This window comes from Nomascus leucogenys, chromosome 17 (genome assembly GCF_006542625.1).
Source record: "Nomascus leucogenys isolate Asia chromosome 17, Asia_NLE_v1, whole genome shotgun sequence".
NCBI lineage: Eukaryota > Metazoa > Chordata > Mammalia > Primates > Hylobatidae > Nomascus > Nomascus leucogenys.
The window spans coordinates 80,290,123-80,306,716 of NC_044397.1; the positions used below are offsets into that span (position 1 = coordinate 80,290,123).

At 40.6% G+C, this 16,594-nt stretch overlaps 1 protein-coding gene across 6 annotated transcripts in view; it reads left to right on the plus strand.

The window, feature by feature from the left end:
* Positions 1 to 16,594, plus strand: part of OSBPL3 (oxysterol binding protein like 3) — a 199,372-nt gene that overhangs the window by 99,440 nt on the left and 83,338 nt on the right. For all 6 annotated transcript variants that reach the window (XR_004026431.1, XR_004026432.1, XM_030796352.1 and 3 more), the window contains exons 4-6: positions 14,112 to 14,228; positions 14,382 to 14,435; positions 15,325 to 15,438. Coding sequence is in view for 4 of the 6 variants with exons in the window: in XM_030796352.1 (XP_030652212.1) it covers positions 14,112 to 14,228; positions 14,382 to 14,435; positions 15,325 to 15,438 (285 nt within the window). In the remaining 2 variants the exon portion in view is untranslated. The remainder of the gene's footprint in view (positions 1 to 14,111; positions 14,229 to 14,381; positions 14,436 to 15,324; positions 15,439 to 16,594) is intronic.

Consider the following 16,594-nt stretch of genomic DNA (forward strand, 5'->3'; position numbering starts at 1 on the left):
TAACACATTCTGGGTCTAAGCTTTTTAGCTGTGAAATTTGGATAATTTTGCTTACTTTTGAGAACTAAATGAAACAGTAAATAAGAAGCATTTAGACTAGCATATGGGAAACATTCAGTAAGTGTAGATTAAATTAATGAATGAATAAACATGCAGTTCCTTAGTAGAAAGATTACCATTCACAAAGTCTTGTAGATACATTAAGTGGGTTAAGGAATATCTAAGTGGGAGCGAGAATTGCTATTTTAAAATGTGTAAAATATGAGTAATTGCAATTTCCTCTTGTCTTTTTCCCACTGTCCTGTTACATTTCCTTCCTAGAATTTTCAAAGTAACACATTCCAGAGGCCAGATTAGCTTGATAAAGATGACTGAGTATGCTTTGTCTTTATCAAAAGAGTCTTATAGCCTTGAGTTTTATTTCTTCAGCCAATATCTATTGAGAGCCCGTTATTAAAAGGCCCTGAGCAGGGATATACGAAGCTATGAAGGACAGGACAGCTGAACAGTTCATCATAAGTAAGAAATCAACTCTGATTGGAAAGAGTATGAGTTGTAAAGAGAGCACAGCCTCTATTCAGTTTTAAAGTGTATTGTTAGCATTTGGCATAGAAGTTAGCAATTGAGAGTAAATCCTGTCAAAATAATTGACAAGTGCTTCACTCATGATTGCAGGGGTTTTGAAAGGGAGAGATCTATTGCTGGGTAAGTTTCCATACAATTATGCAATTCACTCTTGTCACCCTGCTGTTTCTGGGCTGAACTACAGTGGCTTGAACTCTCCCAGGGTCACCCGATGAGAGCTTATTTATGCAGGGTATTAGATTATGCCGCACTCCAGAGAGCCCAGCCTGGCTGGGCTCAGGGCCAGAACTCATAAAACAGGTGAGTGGAATGGTGAAGAATTTGCCAAGGAGGGAAAAGTGAATTAACACTTTAATGTCCAGATGTTTATCATTTCAGCTGTCTGGGTATTGAAAATGCTTAGTCCCATTTCTTTCTTTCTTTCTTTTTTTTTTTTGTTGTTTTTGAGATGGAGTCTCACTCTGTTGCCCAGGCTGAAGTGCAGTGCCGCAATCTTGGCTCACTGCAACCTCTGCCTCCTGGGTTCAAGCGATTCTCCTGCCTCAGCCTCCTGAGTAGGTGGGACTACAGGTGTGCACCTGTAGTACCACCATGCCCTCAGGTGATCCACCCTCTTTGGCCTACCAAATTGCTGGGATTACAAGTGTGAGCCATCGCACCTGGCCCCGTTTATTTCTTTTAATTTCATAATGTCTTTAGAGATACTAAGATTTATCATCTCTAAATTTATTTCAGTATTCAGTATAGGCTGAATAAACACCACAGGAAAGTCCAGTCAAGGAGGAGGGACCTTGGAAACATCGTGGTTGTCTCACACTGTTCTATGATGATCATAGAAGAGGAGAGGCAGCGAGCATGAACTCTGGAGCCAGATGGCCAGTGTTTGACTCTCCAGCTGTTTATAAGCTGTTTGATCTTGGACAAAGTTAATACCCTCTCTCTGCCTTGTTTTCTTATTAGGTGTAGGTTGCTTAGTTTGAAGAGAGCCTGTAGTAGGAAGTGCTATGTAAGTGTTTGACAAATAAACATTCGCCTTTTGTGAGCAGGGGAGTCCCGGGAGCCCTTAAGCAATGTCACAGCTGCTTCCCTGCTTCATCTTTTCAGCTGGGAGGCGGGTGGCACAGTGCAGGGGCAGGCAGCTTGGCTCGTGTCTAGGCTGCTCTCAGAGGAAGACTCAGCATGGGACACTCGAAGTGAAAACTCTCTGATAGCATCTTCACAGCTCGTAATATCCTTTCATGCTACCCTTTGGAGTCTCAACACAACTCAGTGAGGTCTGTAATGTTTCCCCCACTGTGGAAAGGAAATACAGCCCAAAGATATTAACTGATTTGTTCAGAGTCCCATGGCTAATAAATGGTAGGTGACCAGGCAACCAACTAATTTGGAGAGCACTGGGTTTCTTTAGATGCTAGAAGGCTTCTTCAGAAGTTAATTCAAGTTCCATGCCTTATGTACAAGTGGTTGTTATTTAAACAAGCCTCCATCAGCTCACATCTTTATGAATGCAGGGCCAAGAGGAACGTGGATGATTGAAGTAGCCTTAGGATCCCCGTTTGCCTGGAGCTGTTTTGTTTGTTTGTTTTCTAGTGGACCCAACTGAGAAAAAAAATTAACTATATGTTTTTTATAGTTTTCTAGATTCTCATTTTCTGGGCCTTTTACTTCTCCTCCTTACTGCTGACCTTTTAGCCACCCCTATGGTTGTAACATACCTCAGAGGCAGGAAGGCTGAAGAAATAAGACTGAGTTCTCAATATATTTCCATGCTGAGTAAGTCTTATAAGACACAAACAAACATTTGATATCAGAAGAGGTTAAAGTATCAGCTCAAATGACATATTTGAGTTGTCAGGACTTCTTTGTTCCTCTCCACATCCACAAATGACAGACTGTCAGCTGCATTCCATACTCTGAAGATCACAAGAAACTGAACTCTTAAAACACTTCTGGAATGTTGCTGAACTGTCTGTATTGTTCTGCAATTCTGGAATAATAATCACAGCAAATATATTTGGGTGAGATTTAGAAATATTACTTTGATGAAAACTGCATGGGATGCCTTAAGAAAATAAATATATTTATTCATGGTTGGCAGTGGCCACATTTAAGATACAAGAAGGCAGAACCCTGGCCCAGATGCTCCGGTTGAGAGCACAGCTACGAAGTAATGGAATGTTCTCAAGAAGCTACTGATGCAAATGTGAACTGAACTGACCGATTCAACAGCTCTTTCTTGGGGAGGGGAACATCTACTTCAGTAATTTGATAATATTAAAATACTAAAGGTCCAGAAGTGACAGTGCAAGAAGTAGGACAGAGGCACAACAGAAGACTTCCCTAGTGTCATCTGACATCCCTCTAAAACCTACACCCTGGCCCTACCGTCGAGTTTAGCTGTGTTTTCCACTGCATCTGTACACAAGCCCACATCACCATCTAAATCACCTCCTCTCTGTTCCTACTTCAGGTGAATCACATTCCTGGCACATCTTGGTCCAGTGGTCCCTGGTACCCTGTGTAGTGAGCTGAATCATCAAAAGACATGTTCACTTCCTACTTATTAAACTAAAAACTTTCTGCACAGCAAAAGGAAAAACAGTGAACAGACAACCTGCAAAACAGGAGAAAATATTTGCAAACTATGCTTCCAACAGGGAACTAATATCCAGAATATACAAGGAACTCAAACAGCTCAACCACAAAAACAAAAAACAAATAATCTCATTAAAAAACAAGCAAAGGACATGAATAGACATTTTTCAAAAGAAGACATACAAGTGGCCAACAGGTATATGAAAAAATGTTCAACATAATCATCAGGGAAATGCAAATCAAAACCACAATGAGATATCATCTTATATCAGTCAAATGACTATTAATACAAAGACAACAATATGTTGGTAAGGATGCAGAAGAAAGGGAACTCTTTCACACTGTCGATGGGAATGTAAATTAGTACAGCCTCATCAGAAAACAGTCTGGAGATTTCCCGAAGAACTAAAGAACTACCATATGATCTACTGGGTATCTAACCAAAGGAAAAGAAATAAATATATCTAAAAGGTACCTGCACTTATATGTTTATTGCATCAGTATTTACAATATCAAAGATATAAAATTAACCTGTTTCCATCAACGATTGAATGGATAACAAAAATATATACGCACAGTGGAATACTGTTGAGCCATCAAAAAGAGTGAAATCATGTATTTTGCAGCAACATGGATGGAACTGGACCAGGTCATTATCTTAAGTGAAATAAGCCAGGCACAGAAAGACAAATATCACATGTTCTCGTGAGTGCTAAAAAATGTATTCAGGTGGACATAGAGAGTGGAATGATCTAGATAATGGAGACTCAGCGGGTGAGGGTGGGGGAGGGAGGAGGAGGAGGTAATGGACACAATGTACATGGTGATGGATACCCTAAAACCCCTGACTTGACCACTATGCAAACTGTGTATGTAAGAAAATTGCACAGGTACCCTATAAATATATACACTGTTTTAAAAGAAAAGGATGTGTCCACATCCTAATGCTGGAACCTGTGAATGTTACCACATTTGGAAAAAGGACCTTTACAGGTGTAATTAATTTAAGGATTTGCGATGAGGAGGGCATCTCAGATTATCCAGGTGGGCCCTAAATTCACTGACAAATGTCCTTATAAGAAACACGTTGTGGAGAAGACAGAGGAAAAGGTGATGTGATGGTGGAGGCAGAGATTGGAGTGATGCAGCTACAAGCCAAGGTATGCCATGGAATGCTGGCAGCCACCAGAGGGAGAGGCAAGGAATGAATCCCCCTGAGATCCTCCAGAGGGAGCGTGGACCTGCCAACACTTTGATTTTGGACCTCTGGCCTCCAGAACGGCTAGAGAATAAATATCTGTTTATTTAAGCCACCAAAGTTTGTGACTGCTCATCAAGTTGGCCTCAAGAATCTAAGACACCCTGCTGCTTACTGTGTGTCATTTTTTCTGGGAGTCCCAGCTCAGGTGGATCTAGGCCTTGGAGATTATGCCTGTCTGAGCTCCTGCAGCAGGTTTGTGTGAATCTGCTGTTTGACATTTACAAATTTTCAACCTTGTGGTATCCCTTTTATTAACATTTGTAATGTATGTTCGCTTCTTGAGATCTAGCACTTGATTTTACATCTTTGTATCTCTAGTTCCTGATAATGAGCTTTGGACCTTTGAGCAGGGACCACCTATTAAAGAGAAGCTCCGTTACAAACTGGACTATAACATACCTGGCACTAAAGTCATTCCTTCTTTGATTTGTAAAGTTCTCTGAGATCTTAACATTGTTGCTAGGTTCTCATTATGAGAACCAGTTATTGTTTAGAACTGTGAAAATAATTCACTTCTGATTTGGATCAAGATAAGGAAGAGTTTATCATGCTAAACTTCTGCCACCTACTCCTGTGATTCCAAGTCATGCATGTGTTGATTAGTCAGAATGTATCTCTGCTTTGATTGCAAATTTCAATTATGTCTGAAAAAATAGTTTTGAGCACTCTGTAAGAGAGAACACTGTTCTCAGCTGGTGCTGTCCAGCAAAGCAGTGGATCTCCTTGAAGAGTCATGAATGCCCTGTAGTTGGCATACAAGAGTATTATATCTGAGTGCAGAGTCTGTGATTCTCTTCTGTGCTCAGACACCAAAGGGCAGGGCTCTGTGACATGTCACTGAAAGTTTTTTTTTAAATTAAAAGATAATAAAGGTAAAATATTAAAACAGTCCTGGGTGATATAAAAAGGAAAAATGTCTCACCTCAGGCCCCAGTCCCATTCACACAGGAGCCTGTTTTGGAGTTTTTCTCCCCCTCATACAAGGTATGTGCTCATGAGTTGGAGTCAAAAGACCTGGGTCCTGGTCCTCAAAAGCCCCTCACTCATTTTTTGCGGCCCCAAACAAATCACTCAGCGTAGATTCCTCATCTCTAAATGGAAGAGCTGGGTAAATGACTTCCTCATTCTCTGTCACACTCTGAGACTTAAATATTCCATGATGGTACAGGAAAGCCAATCATTATGGTATACTTTGAAGGAAAGAGAAAAACCCAGATGAGACCCTTGAGTTACTTGGGTGGACAGAACTATCTTGTCTTTATTGACTAAGCCACAAGTATATGGAGGGCAGAAACATGCCCCTGGAACAAAAGACAGACTTGTTCCGCTGGGGAGAGAGTAGGGGGGTGAGAGGCAGGACTGGTAGGGGAGGGTCGGTAGGTGGCCCTGGATGGACCCAGCTGAGTGCTAGTGTGCTTCTAGGTGATCTTGTCCACAGTGGACACTCAGCTGCGACGTTCTGCGTGGGATCTCCAGACTCAGTCTGCAAATGGGTTCTGCCTCTTAATAGTTTGTGATCTTGCACAAACTAATTTGGAGCTTCAATTTTCTCATCTGTAAAATGAGGATAATAATACTTTCATTATAGAATCACCAGAAGGTACATAATATTAAAAAAATAGTAGTTGTCACTTTTATAACTATAATTACTACCACAATAGCAACTATAAAAACCCCATCACCACCCCAGTGGGCTGCATGGCCAGAGAGGAATGACATTTATGGGCTGGGTGTTTTCATCTTTAATAGTCTAAGAGACCCTGCTTACCGAACAGAGCGTTAGGAGGAGAGAAAAATGCATAGAAGATGCTGTTTGTAGCTTTAAGGGGCTTGATACAATTAGGGGAATATTTAACAAATATTAATGGCTTCCCAATATATCTGAGGGGCCTAAAAACATGCCAAAGTAATTGTAGCCATAAATGCTGAGTGAGTGATCAACAGCGTGGAAATAGTCATATGTGCATTGAAGTGTTTTTATTAATGCTATTTTAATTATAAATCCATCTGTGGCCAATACAGTTGGAAAGTGTTTTTCTCTTTGGAAACGCAGGATGGGAATGATCTCAGGTGGAGCCACTGACAGAGCTGGCAGCCCACAGGATTTTATCTCCTTGTTGTCAGTATCAGCTGCTGGCAAGGACTGATTTTCCTTCCCTTTCTCAAGGGTTCACCACAAAGACTGCATGAATATTCTCCCATTATCTAAGTAATGAAGGCACCAGTGTTTTTGGTCTGTGGCTAGCCAAGTAATAAGACTTGAAACATTCTGGGGCCTGAATCATCTGGATATTCACTTCCCTAGCCCTGGCGTGAGGTTGGAGAGCTACATCTCTGTATGAAGGGAAAGAAGGGATGGTGATGGTGGCGGGTGGTGACTGCTACTCCCATGTAGTCATCAGAACCCAAGTGGGAGCTTCATTGCTCAGTCTCCTGTTTTCTTTAATCTTCTCACTTAGATCCCAAAGTCAGGGATCGTACCTGAGGTTATAGAGCTAATGCAAATGCTGCTGTTTAGTATGACAAGAGTTTATGATAGAAGATTTAGAAAGGATCTCATAGCTCACTTGTTCTAAACTCCCTGCCAGTCTTGGAATCTTCTCTGTGGTGCCTCTGCCAGATGACCACCAGCCTCTGATGGAACACTCCAGAGACTTTCATAGATCAGCCATGTTTTTGTCATTTTTCACAGCACTCATTAGATAGTAAGACAACCCATCCTTTAGGCAGAGCTGGAATCCAGGGCCTTGTAGTTCCCACCCATTAGTCCTGGTTTTGCCTTCAGAGTCTGTCAAGTCACATCCCAATTTTTCGAGGCAGCCTGGTCTCCTGGAATGTGGCTACTCAAGTTGGGCTTATGGTCCAGCAGCAGTGATAGCCTCATCTGTGCAGGTGCAGAATCTCAGGCCTCCCCCAGACCTACTGAACTTAAATCTGCATTTTTAACAAGATCTCCAAGTGATTGACATGCAAATTACAGTTTGAGAAGCACGGAGTGAGAGCTCATACACTACCTTTCTCCCAGCTAATTTTTTCTTTTCTTAAAAATTGCCATTGCTATCAGGCCTGCTGGTGCTAAACAAACAAACAAGACATAGCTGAGAAGCATTTAACAAGAAACAACAACTCCAGCTCTCAGTGATTGAAATGTGAGTACAGTTTTGGTCTAGCATCAGTTAAAGCTGTCATTCTGTTAATTGAAAATCTATTGATAAGTATTGTCAATGTTCATAGAACAATCATAAAAGGTAATATTAATGATCGTTAGCCTTTCTTAATAGGCTGTGGAAGATCCTGAATACCTTTAAAATCATTAAAGACAGATTAAATTACATGATTTAGGGCTGGGTATTGCCTTGTGATTTTTAAAAAAACTGATAAACAGATTGAGTAACCAGGACACCCGTTTTCCAACCATGCCTGATAGAGGCAACCACAAAACTTTCTTCCCCAACACTCTTCAGCTGCAAGAAGAATAAGTTTTAATCGTTTTCTATTTCTGACATCACTGCAAGGGTAGTGACTGAGGATTCAGCATTTGAAAGGTGCCTGTGGAAACAGCTGTGCTGGAGGGAAGTGCTTTCAATTCGTGCACTCAGCAATATGGAAATTAACTTGGCCAGCGCATGAGCATGAATAAATGCTTAGCTGCCTTTGCAATCACAAAGCAGCTTTCTATCTTTGGCACTTTTCAGACATTCAGTAAAACAGACTAAATTTAACGCCAGATGACAGCGCCAGACTGTCTTCAGTGAAACTCAAGCAAAAACCTTAAGAAGCCACATCCCCCAACCGCTCCCATGTTTCTCTCTCCACCTGGTATTCATGGTGACCTTTAAGCTTGACACCCCACAGGATGAGACATCAGTGCAGCCGTGTTGGGCTAAGTCAGCAGGGCCTTGATTTCCCCAAGGGCCCAAGTCTACCCTGTACTGTGTCTCAGGATATGCAGCTCAAGGTGTGTACCCTACTCTTGGGGTCACCAGGAGACACTCCTAAGTCCTGGTTCCTTTAGCCAAGAGAAACCAACATCCCTCTTGTTTTCTGTCCTGAGTGCCAACTCACTCTAATCTAGCACACATTATTAAAGTCCCATGTCCTGAAGGTTCTGGGGGACTCTTTTGATACCCCCCTTGCTTTGCAGACTCATTCAGTAGATATTTATTTTGGCCCGTATTTCCCAGGTAGTAGGATTGTAATAAATAAGACACAGTCCCTGTCCTCACGGAACCCATGTTCTAGCTAGGGAGGCTGACAGTGCAAGATGACTGTCATCCAGGGAGGAGGTTTGGGCCTAAATGAGAATTTACCTGGCTAAGAGGTAGATGGGGCAGGCTTTCCAAATATGAAAAAAATGAGTAGGGAAGACTTGGCAGCCTTAAAATGCACAGGCTAATTTCCCTTCTCTGTTTGGCGGGACTACAGGATAGGGAAAACAGTAGCTATCTCTGAGCAGGGTTGAAGACCTTACTTGCCTCCATCCATACTGCACTGTTTCTTAACTCCTTCCAATTGTCTCAACGTCTCGGCCCACCACTATTCCTCTACCCAATGGGATTTACTCCTTTTTCTTCATCAGAATTTACATATTTAAACTACAGTAAAAATGCAGTATGCTATAATATGTGACAGAAGGGTTAAAAATATAAGTTCTGCAGTCAGGTGGCTTCGTCACTTGGTTTTGTAACATCAGGGAAGTTATCTAATTCTCTCTTCCTCAGTTTCCACATGCAAAAAAATAAAGAATACTAATAAATCCGATCTCAAAGGTTGCGCAGGAATTAAACATGATCATGTAAGTATGGTATTTGGCACATTATCTGACATAGAAGATGCTTAAGTGTTAGCTATTGTAGTTGCTCTATTCTTTCAACATATTTATTAATACCTACTATGCACTATTTTAAGTAGTAAACAAGACAGAAAAGTTTCCTGCTTTCATAGAGCTAGAAAGTGTTCTCCAATTATTTTATATTATTATTGCTTATATTGTTATGTTTATGTATTATTTCAGCCGACCCCACTGGATAGTATTTCCTGAGGCACTATTCTTTTGTGTTTTAAATGGCATGCTGTACAGAATTGTCGATACAGCTTAATATCTCTTTGTAGGCCAGCTACTCAGTGCCATTTACTTGGTTTGAGAACTTATTTTCTTGGTTTGAGACTCCAACAATGAACAAACCAGGAGAAATCTCTTAGTTCCTACTAAATATATACTTAGTACTTTACTAGGATTCTAAGCAAGTTGAAAAGATGGTCACTGTGATAGTTTGGGAAAAAAAGACCAAAGCACTGGAGATAAAAATGAAAGGAAAGAAAAAAAAAAAACCTTAGAAGTTAATTAATTGCTAAATTATTTGGTAATGGACAGTAATAATAATGTAATTTACAGGAATATGTGACTGATGTGGTTTGGATAATTTAGAAATTTCATGGAAGGAGGTGGAAACCAAACTCAAACCCTGAAGAGTTCACACGGTTGGAAAAGATGAAGAGAAGATTCTGGGAGGCCAAAATATAAGTAAATCGCCAAAGTGGAAATAAAGACAACCATTTTGTCATCCTCATCTTTATATTGCATGAAGGACAGGACACAATGAGGCCCCATAAATGGTTGTTGACTTTAGTACAAGTGAGGAATTAATGGAATGGATGAGAGCTGAGGTTAGGATGGTGGCTGGGCAATAGAGAGGAAGGGAAGTAGAAAATACACATTTTGAAGATGGAACCAACAGGACTTACTTACAAGAAAATATTAAAGCCTTTACAATTTTCAAAGTGATTTCACATACGCTGTGTCCTGGGCTAGTATTCTTTCTCACAACAGCACACAGAATTTGTACCAAGTTCATTAGTGGTTCTTACCCTGTCATCCACGTAACCAATGTCCTCTTATTATGACCAGTATTTTAGTGATTGCTTTACTCTCCTCCAAAATTTACTCTCCTATAAATTTGTATATATATAAAATTTATATATGTAAATATATATATTATGTATATGATTTAGATATTAAAAATTACATATATATATATAATTTTGTTTGAGAGACAGGGTCTTACTCTTTCACCCAGGCTGGAGAGTGTAGTGGTGTGCTCATAGCACTCTGTAGCCTTACACTCCTGGGCTCAAGTGTTCCTCCTGCTTCAGCCTCCCAAAATCCTGGGATTATAGGCATGAGCCACTATGTCCAAATGATATTCATTATTAATGTAACCTACTTGAATACATAATTTTGAAAATGTCAGCATCATGCTTTACTGTAATATAAAGGAAAATTCAAAAGAATGTGGTTAATGTTAAAACATATATTTCAATATGTAAAAGTCCAGGCATGACTACACCAGAAGACATAATGAAGTGATCAGATATACCTATACATAGAAAGTGACAACTGCAAATGGAGAGGATACAGGTGTGCTGTATTCATAAATAGCATGGCCTTCAGCAACGTCGTTCTCTAAAATAGTGGGAGACACTTGGTAAAGTTCCAAAAAGAACAAAATACAGTCTTCCTCAGTTACTCAGCACTTACATCCCAAGAGTGTATAAAAACCATGCGAAAATACTTTGATATGTGTGTGAAACAGAGTTCGGTTCCATGCTCAAGTGATTTTAAGCACATTTCACCTACAGAAATGGCTAATGGCACTTTGGGAAGTCTTTGGGGTGTGGGACGGTGTTTTCATTGTGCAAGACCAAGGCATTGTGGGACATCTAACATTCCTGGCTCCCAGCCATTCCATGCCGGAGGCATCTCCCTATCATTGTCACAACCAAAAGTGGCTCCAGGATTCCAGTGTCCCGAGGGAGCATTTGCAACCTCACTGAGAACCACTAGGCTGGATGTTGGCCTCACGACTCATGGACGGCGACAGGGAAGTTGGCGATGAGGCAGGGAGCAGATTTGGATGTCCAGTCCAGAAAAGGAGTTGGTTGCACTGCTTTTTTAGTCAAGGAGAGTCTTCACTTTCTTAAATATTTCAAACCCGGCTTTTCCAACCTGGTAACAGTTTCAAGTTCTGACCCCAGGTGGAAGATAAAATGAAGAAAACACAATATTTTGTAGGAAAAAAAATGCAAGTCCTTTTTTTGTTTATTTATGTTAAGGGCCAACAGATGTGCTTTAATTCCCTGCCCTCCTTGGTGGCTCACTGATAGGAATGCACTCTGTCGCAGGAGGAGGAACAATCCAGTTCTAACAGGAATTTTTGAAATAGTTCTGAGATTTAATTCTTGTTTTCCTTTAAACTTACAGGTATGATCTTATCTGCTTTTTTTTCAGTTTTGTAAAGGATGCAATAACGTCTGATTCCTCTTGGTATTTGCATTGTGCACAATCAAATGTTTTGAGCAGATATGTATGATTGTTTAGTATTAGTGCTCTGCAGGTTGCTTCTGCCTGGGAGTCTTAAACAAATCAAAAGGGCTTGATCTACTTAGAGTACTTTCCAGAGGATTTTAAGTCTTGGATTTTTATTTAACAATGACGACACCCACACCCCCTTCTTTCACAATTGTGGATGCATTGTATCTAATTTGTAAATAGTCATTTGGCTCAAAGATACTGGGCATATTTCAAATGCACGCTAATTTATGACATTCCAAGAAGATAAATCTGTTTGCAGACTTATTCCAAGACTAAGTTTATTCATTTGCCAATCAGATGCATACTATTCATAGGACAGCAGGTTAGGCATTGTGGGGAAATCAGAAATACTCTGGACCCTTTATGCCCTCAAGGAGCCTGCTGTCCAGCAGGGATGATAAAACTGCATGTACATATTATCATAAGTAAGTGGTGAACCTCCAGAAAAGTAAGATGGAGTACTTATGGAGTCTCTAGGGATGAAATGGTATTTTCCACTGAAGGAGGTGAAATTTGAGGTGGAATTTTTAACCTGACAACCTTAAAGGTTCATTAACATTTAGATGGGTAAAATGTGTTAAATTTTGTGGAATGGCTTTCTGAGCTAAAATAAATTCAAGTAACATTTTTTTTTTTTTGGTGTTTTTAAGTAATAGGAAATCTGACTTCCCATCACTTAGTAGTATGCATTTATTGTCTGAGTGTAATTAAGTGACTTGGAATAATTGTTATGAAGAAATCTGATTCAACATTGCTACCTTCCTTAAAAAAAAATCCTCTAATTTAAAAGCTGGATCTTTTTTCGAAGCTTTGCTTTTTTCCATTGAAGAAGTCTCTTTCACAACTCCAGATCTTGGGATACCACTGTGATATTTTAAAACTCTGGAATGTACCTTTAATTGGATTCACAGTAAAGTGCCACCAGATAGAAGGCAGACCCATCACGATCATTATGTAAAGAATTCAGTTGCTAAGGTAGGAAAGGGTTCTCATTACCAGGTGGGTCCTACGTATTGAACTTGAGGACAACAAGAAACTGAGCCAGAGCCACTCAGGACCCTGTGTGGTTTCTGTGCCCTCCCTATTAGACCACTTGTGTCCCAGGACTTGAATCTAACTGCATCCTGCTCCCTGGTGCTGATTCAGAGTCACTGTCCATCTCCCAGTGCCCTTGGCTTCTGCCTGTACCACCTGCCTGTGGGCTGGAGATTTGACTTAGAGCAAGTTAGTCCAGGTGAAATCTTGGCTGAAGTGTCATGCTTGTCAAAACTTAATTACTCTGTTGGAAATGTTTTCTGTCGGGTTTGGCTGGCAGTTACTGAGTATATGTATAAATGTATAAATTTATCAAGGTGTACTCTTAAGATTCGTGCATTTCATGTATATTATTCCAATAAAAATGTAAAAATAATAATAATAAATTCTCCCAGTCACTGAAGTATTGCCACTTTTGGTTTATCTTGGGGTGATTAGCAATGATGTATTCATTTTTAAGTATTTAAAAGTAAATTTTCAGAACTTTTAGTGTTTTTCTTTTTTATTTCTTTTAAAATTCTTTTTCAGTTAGTTGAAATAACCTAAATAGCCAATAGTGGAAGATTAGTTGTAACAACTATTTGTAATAATTTGCCAAAGAAAGAAAAGTTTTTGAAACAAAGATGGAAAAAACAAATTTCTGGGAAAAAAGAGTGAAAATTCTTGTTGCAAAAATATACTTTTGATGCTTCCAGATTTCCAGTATATTTAAATACCTAGAATTTGTGGATGCTGATTTTCAACAAAATAATTATTTCAATCAAGTTGTCATATTTACTGATTTGCATTGTCTCATACTTTTCAGCCAATTCTTAAACCAACTTCCTTCCCCCAACATCACACACCACACACACACACACACACACACACACACACACACACGCACACTCTTTCGGTTAAAATTCAGACTGAAGTCTAGTGCTGAACGAACAGTAATTGCATGGTAATGTCAAACTGAACAAAAATAGAACTTACAGGAAAATCTTTACATTTAGCTGTGCCTATTAAGGTTCAAACACCGAAAGAAACATTCCCTTCTAAAAAAAAGAGCTTTGAAAAAACCGAAATTTGATGCCACTAAATTATAGAATTACATCTGTGAAGCCCAGGGACTGTATGGAAATTAAATTTGGATTTCTTCTCCCCAACAAACCCAGCCAGCCTCCCCATCTTGAATAAATTTACTGACAGGATGCAGTGCTTTTTACCATTATTATTTTTCAAAAAGATAGACATTTAACATGAATTCTTTTGTTGGAACAGGACAGCTGGGAAGTGGTGGAAGGACTGAGGGGGGAGATGAATTACACCCAGGAGCCACTAGTTCAGAAAGGATTTTTGCTGAAAAAGAGGAAATGGCCCTTAAAAGGATGGCATAAGGTAAGGTTGGTCTTGGCCTGCCCTTTATTTGCACTCACACTGCCCCACTCAGCACCTGGTTCTTAGGCACTCATATTTAATTTCTAGTTGGAATTTGAGACCAAGAAAAGGGCACCTAAATTGAATGTCTTAATAATGCTTTCTTCCCCACAGAGATTCTTCTATCTGGACAAAGGAATCTTGAAATATGCCAAGAGCCAAACCGATGTAAGTCTTTTCATGGGCCCACTGTGGTATTGGAGAATCCTAAAGGGGTAACCGTCAACTCAGAGATGAGAGTGTGTACAGTTGAGGATAGCTCTTCTGGGAACTGGAAACCATAGAGGGGAAACACTTCTGTCTGAGCTCTGGGTTCCAGGCAGGCTCAGTTCCTCCACCAGTTCAAGGTGCAGGGGCTCCCCCAACACTCTCTGGGCATGCAAAGGTCTGTTCTGGTCTTAAGGTTGTGCTAAGGAGTTCCCTGGGTGGGAGAATACATCCTTGCAGCTGGATAACAGGAACAAAACGTAGGGCGTCCTTCCCTCTTTACTGTGACCGAGGGGTTCAGGGGAGAAGGCCCTGGGTGAAGAAGTTGCTTTTCAAATTAATCCCAGGCAGTTGGTGTGTGAGGGCTCTGAATGACCATTTCTCCTGCCCCTTGTAGGAGTCCTGCTCTTCTCCCTTCTTCCTCTCCTGTCCTCTCTCAGCCTCCTGCTCTCACTTCTTTTATTAATACATCACTTCTAAACTAATTTAGACACCAGAAACTCATTCAGTGGGAGGCAGTGCAGTTGACAGGTGAATTCACTGCCATGGGAGTCAACCCACAGTGTTTACTCTTTTGTTTCCTCACGTCTTGGCTGTGTAAACTGCTTGTTACTTAACCCCTTTGTACTCCAGTTTCTTCATCTGTGAAATGGGGAGAGTACTTCCTACCTCAGAGATTCAGGAAGACAGTGCATGTCCAGCACGTAACTCAGCACTGGCTCACGCTAAGTGCTTGATGAGTTGCAGTGTTTGTGATTTTACTATCAGTGGATGTGGAAGGGTGTGTCAGGGATGTGACTACTGCTTTTAACACCATGGTTCCCAAGTGACCCTCTTGGTGCCTCTGCAGATAGAGAGAGAGAAGCTGCATGGCTGCATTGATGTCGGGCTCTCAGTGATGTCTGTAAAGAAGTCATCAAAATGCATAGACCTTGACACCGAGGAGCACATCTACCATCTGAAGGTGAGGCTGCTTCCCACTGTGCAGAGTTCACTTATGTTGGGGAAGGATCGTCAGTTATTATACTATTGGTAATGCCTTTTGGGTATTCAGCCAACATGTAGAAGACCTTCATTACCAAAGTGTTTCTCATGGACAGTGTTGGTATTTGAATGGGATGTCATTGTGCAGGACTGTCAACACTGCTTGAAGGTTTAGCCTCCTGGTCGCTTCATCCCCTAGATACCAACCTGCCCCCAGTGATTGTGACAACAGTCAACAATGAAAAATTTTGTTTCCAAACCATCTCCACCCAGGCAGTAACATCTTTAGTGAAGAACCATTTACCATAGATTAAAACGTGTTCCTGAAATATATATAACATTTAGGCCATGGAGCCCTGTTTTATCACTTTGGCTAATTTTATAGGAATCCCACTAAAATTCTCATATTGTAGTGACATGTCAGGAATTTTTCCCCTGAAGTGTGGGTTCCCAAATAGTACTTCAAAGCTGCTTACCCTCTTGTGCTGTCTCTCCTGCAGGTGGTAGAGATAGTCAAAGCATGAAGCATGAGATCTAGATCTGGTTCAAATCTTGATGTGGCTACTCACTAGCCATTGAACTTTGGCAAATTAATCTCTGAAAGTCTCAGTTTTTTCACCTAAAACAAAATGAAAATTATTGTAACACTCATCTTGTCGGGTTGCGTGTAGAAAACTTGGTATGGTGCCTGGCCCAGTGTAAACTCAGGAAGTTTAGTTATTGTATGTGCTTGTTGGATGGTACCCGAATGTTAGAAATTAATTGAGAAAATACCGTTTTCTTACTTGGGCAAATTACTTGAGATATTGGGAATGGGGCCTGAGGATTAGGCAAATGAAAGCATGAGATCATGAGCTCCTTATCTTAATGTGTCCCTGTCCTCTCTATGGCATGTGTGTGGTGATTGAGCCTTGCGAGTCACATACCTGTGGTTGGTTGAATGGGCAAGACAGTCAAATCTTCACTATTTCCTAGCCTAACTGTATCTCTGGGTGTAGCTAATTGTGTAAAGCAGGGTTTCTCAGCCTCAGCACCATTGACATTGTGAGCTGGATGTTTTGGTGTGGCAGGCCGACTTTGTACAGCAGGATGTTGAGCAGTGTCCCTGCCCCCTGCCCTCTCTCCAGATGCCAGTA